General features: G+C 58.4%; 1 protein-coding gene across 1 annotated transcript; it reads left to right on the top strand.

Moving 5' to 3' along the window:
* Nucleotides 1–382: 382 nt before the first annotated feature.
* On the top strand, nt 383–3,391 carry LOC308221340 (uncharacterized protein; the record flags this gene model as incomplete). The annotated part of the gene is made up of 3 exons (XM_080618323.1): nt 383–673; nt 769–1,741; nt 3,053–3,391. The coding sequence occupies 3 exons, from the start codon at nt 383–385 to the stop codon at nt 3,382–3,384; spliced, it is 1,596 nt and encodes a 531-aa protein (XP_080474449.1). The 3' UTR covers nt 3,385–3,391.
* Between the last annotated feature and the right edge of the window lie 6 nt (nt 3,392–3,397).

Raw genomic sequence — 3,397 nt, 5'->3', positions numbered from 1 at the left:
TTAGCTTATGCATTAGAAAGATACTCTTCACTATGAGGGTGCTGAGGCGCTGGCACAGGGTGCCCAGAGAAGCTGTGGCTGCCCCATCCCTGGCAGTGTTCAAGGCCAGGTTGGACACAGGGGCTTGGAGCAAGCTGCTCTAGTGGAAGGGGTCCCTGCCCGTGGCAGGGGTTGGAACTGGAGGAGCTTTAAGGTCCCTTCCAACACAAACCAGTCTGGGATTCTGTGATCCTATTGAGGGATGCAGCAGACGATGGGGGACACCTGAAAACATTTAACCCACACAACAAACCGGTGTGGGCTGATAAACAGAGGAACGAACGGATGCAACACCTGCTCCCTCCAGCCCCGCTCCTTCTAAGCTCTAAGACAGCCCAACTGGATGCACAGCCCCAGGGGCCGCAGGCAGCGACTTGTCCCCGAGGCCCGCCCGGGGCGGGGGGGGAAACACAAACACCGGCTGCTGCTGCTGCGCACCCCGAGCGTGCCACGGCTCCAGCCAAGACACGGGCGAGGGTCCCGGCGGCGATGCTGCGGCCCGGCACGGAGCGCGATAGCGCGGTACAGCGCTGCCTGGCGCCGGGCCGAGGGCGGAGCGGCCGGCGGGGCGGGGCGGGCCGGAGGAGGGACCCGTCGGCGCTGCGCGGAGCCCGGCACGGCCCCGGGGAGCGCGGCGAGTGCCTGGCACGGACCAGCGTTATCCCGGAATAGGGCTGCACGCATGTGCGTCACCCCGGATGTGAACAGGCCGGCCCGGCTCCCCGCTAGCTCGCTCCGCCCGGCTCCGGCGGACGGGCTGGGCTGAGCCGAGCCGAGCCGTGCCGGCCGCCGCGCAGCCCCGTAGGGGCTGAGGGGAGGCGAGGCCGCCGGGCGCCCTCGAGGGCCAAGGTGCGAGAGTCCCCTCCCGGCGGGGGGCCCGGGCCCCCCGAGGGGGCCGGGGCAGGTGCGTGGCCCGGGCGGGGCCGGGCCGGGGCCAGCGGCGGGCGGGATCCCCGGCGCAGCCCGCCCCGTCGGGGCCGCCGCCGCGTCCCGTTCCCCGGCCCCGGTCCCGCCGGTCCCCGCCGTCCCGTGGCGCAGCCCCGCGGCCGGGGCAAGGGAGCGATGGATTTTCGCGGTAAGAAGTACGAGCGCGGCAGTAACTGGTCGGACCCCGAGGTGGTGGAGCTGCTGCAGCTCTGGGCCGACGAGTCGGTGCAGATGGAGCTGGAGAGCTGCTTGCGCAACCAGCACGTCTTCAACCGCATCGCAGAGGTGCTGCGGGAGAAGGGCATCCACCGAACGGGCGACCAGTGCCGGGAGAAGATCAAGAAGATGAAGCTGGAATATCGTCGGATCAAGGATAACAGCAAGGCCCCGCGGGGCGGCAGGACATGGAAGTTCTACGAGGTGATGGACCGGGTGCTGACCAGCCGGCCTGCCCTGGCTTACAGCTCGCTGAGCGGCAGCATGATGGCTCAGCAAGTGCTGCAGGGCAGCATGGTGGAGAGCTACCACCACCACCAGTTCACCTCCCCGGCCCTGCCCTTTGGACACTCCCAGCACCCGGAACTGATGGAGATCAAATGTGAGGAGGTGAACTCTGATGAACACTGCTTGACCCCAGAGCCCCCAGCAGCCATGTCTTACCAGCAGGGCTCCCCTGAAGAACATGGGATGGAGAGAGCCTTCTTGGAGAGGGCCCAGAACAACTCTCCCATCTCCAGGGTGGAGATTCCCATTGAAACCAGTGTTTCACCTTCAGGTAGGGAGAGCCTTTTGCATTCCAGCATCAGGTTTCTGCCTGGTTTCCCCAGAAAGAGAGATCCTATTTCCTGGTGCAGAGATAGACACCTGGTTTTCACACTGATGTTTGGGCCTTGGTTTTCCACATCCCAAAAAGCTATAAAATAGAAGGCTGGAAGCTGCATTCATAGTCTTCTGGCCATTCTCAAAGTGTGTCTAGCTGCAGGTAAATGAAACCTAAAATAAGCTGGGCTAAATATATTGTGTGTAGAATCCCAAGGGCTGGAATGTCTGCCACAAGCCAAGGCGTTTGTGGTAGATTCCTGCATATAATGCTGACAGTGCTTAGCCTTATTGAAACAAACAAGAAATTGCATGCTCTTTGGTATCACTGGAGCATCACCAGGGCTGTCTGTGGTCCTCATGCTGAATTGTATCAGGAGACCCTCTTCTGCCATGGCTACGCTATAAACCTGCAGGTGGAACTTTCCTTGTGTTCTTTTAAACTGTTTTCTGGATCTAATCTTTTAGGACACGCAGTGATGAAAAATACTTGGGAATGCTCATTGCCTGGCTTTCTAAGCTATTTGTTAGGGCGTGGAAAGATGGGTTTGGAAGTCACTGGCAGAAATGCGTTGCATGTTACTGGAGATGAGACTTCTCCACTGATAGTGCATTTGGCCATTGCTTGGCTGCCAGGAAGGGTGCAGCCTGGAAATCCTGGGGATTTCAAGCTGGTCTAAGACAGGCAGATGGAAGAGCACGGCTTGATGGGGGAGACTGGCACAGGTTACCCGAAGAAGTGGTAAATGCTCTGTCCCTGGCAGCGTTCAAGGCCAGGTTAGACAGAGCCTTGGGCGACATGGTTTAGTGTGAGGCATCCCTGCCCATGGCAGGGGTTGGAACTGGATCTTAAGGTCCTTTCCAATCCAAACTATTCTATGATAACCTCTCTGAGGTGTATGTCTGAGATCAGAAAGGAATGGTTTAAACTGCCTGGGTTTAAGCCACACTACACTATGTTCTCTTTGCCATGGTGGTTGTGTTGTTAGTCCATAGAATGAAAGTGACAATCATTCAGGTTCATTCAGAGGCTGAATATGACTGGGGCTGGCAGCATAATGGGGGCCCAATATATCAAGTTCAAAACTTCAAAGAAAATCTCAAACTTCAGTATATACCTGACAGCTTTTACTTTGGCTTTCCTGTAAAACCCTGCAGTAGATCGAAGGATGTTTCCTAAGGAAGGCAGGGAAGGCAGCAAAGCATATCCACGCCGCTTTACTTGCTGCACATTTGATTTCTCTTCCTTTCTTTTCCGTATCCACAGGTTTCAGTGAGCCCAACATGGCCAACTCATCCCGGATCCAGAACGTGGTTCCCCGGCCCGGCTTCTCCGCCTTGCATCGGCTGAGGAAAAAGCGGAAAGGGCAGCGCATGAAGGACCCGCTCGATGACCTCTTGCTGAAAACCCTGACATCGCAGCGGGCCATGGAAGAGCGCTTTCTGCAGATGGAAGAACGCCGCTTCCAGCGGGATTTGGACGTGGAGGAGCGCCGGATGCAGCTGGAGCAGCGCCGGTTTGAAACTGGAGCGCGAGCACGAGTTTCGCATGTTCAATGTGTTTGCGCAGATGCTCAGCATCCTCAAGCAGAGCCATAGCGGCTCCTCCTCC

The sequence above is a fragment of the Psittacula echo genome, assembly GCF_963264785.1.
Source record: "Psittacula echo genome assembly, chromosome: 5".
NCBI lineage: Eukaryota > Metazoa > Chordata > Aves > Psittaciformes > Psittacidae > Psittacula > Psittacula echo.
The sequence above is the reverse complement of the archived record's forward strand: the minus strand, read 5'-3'. Positions and strand labels throughout refer to the sequence as shown.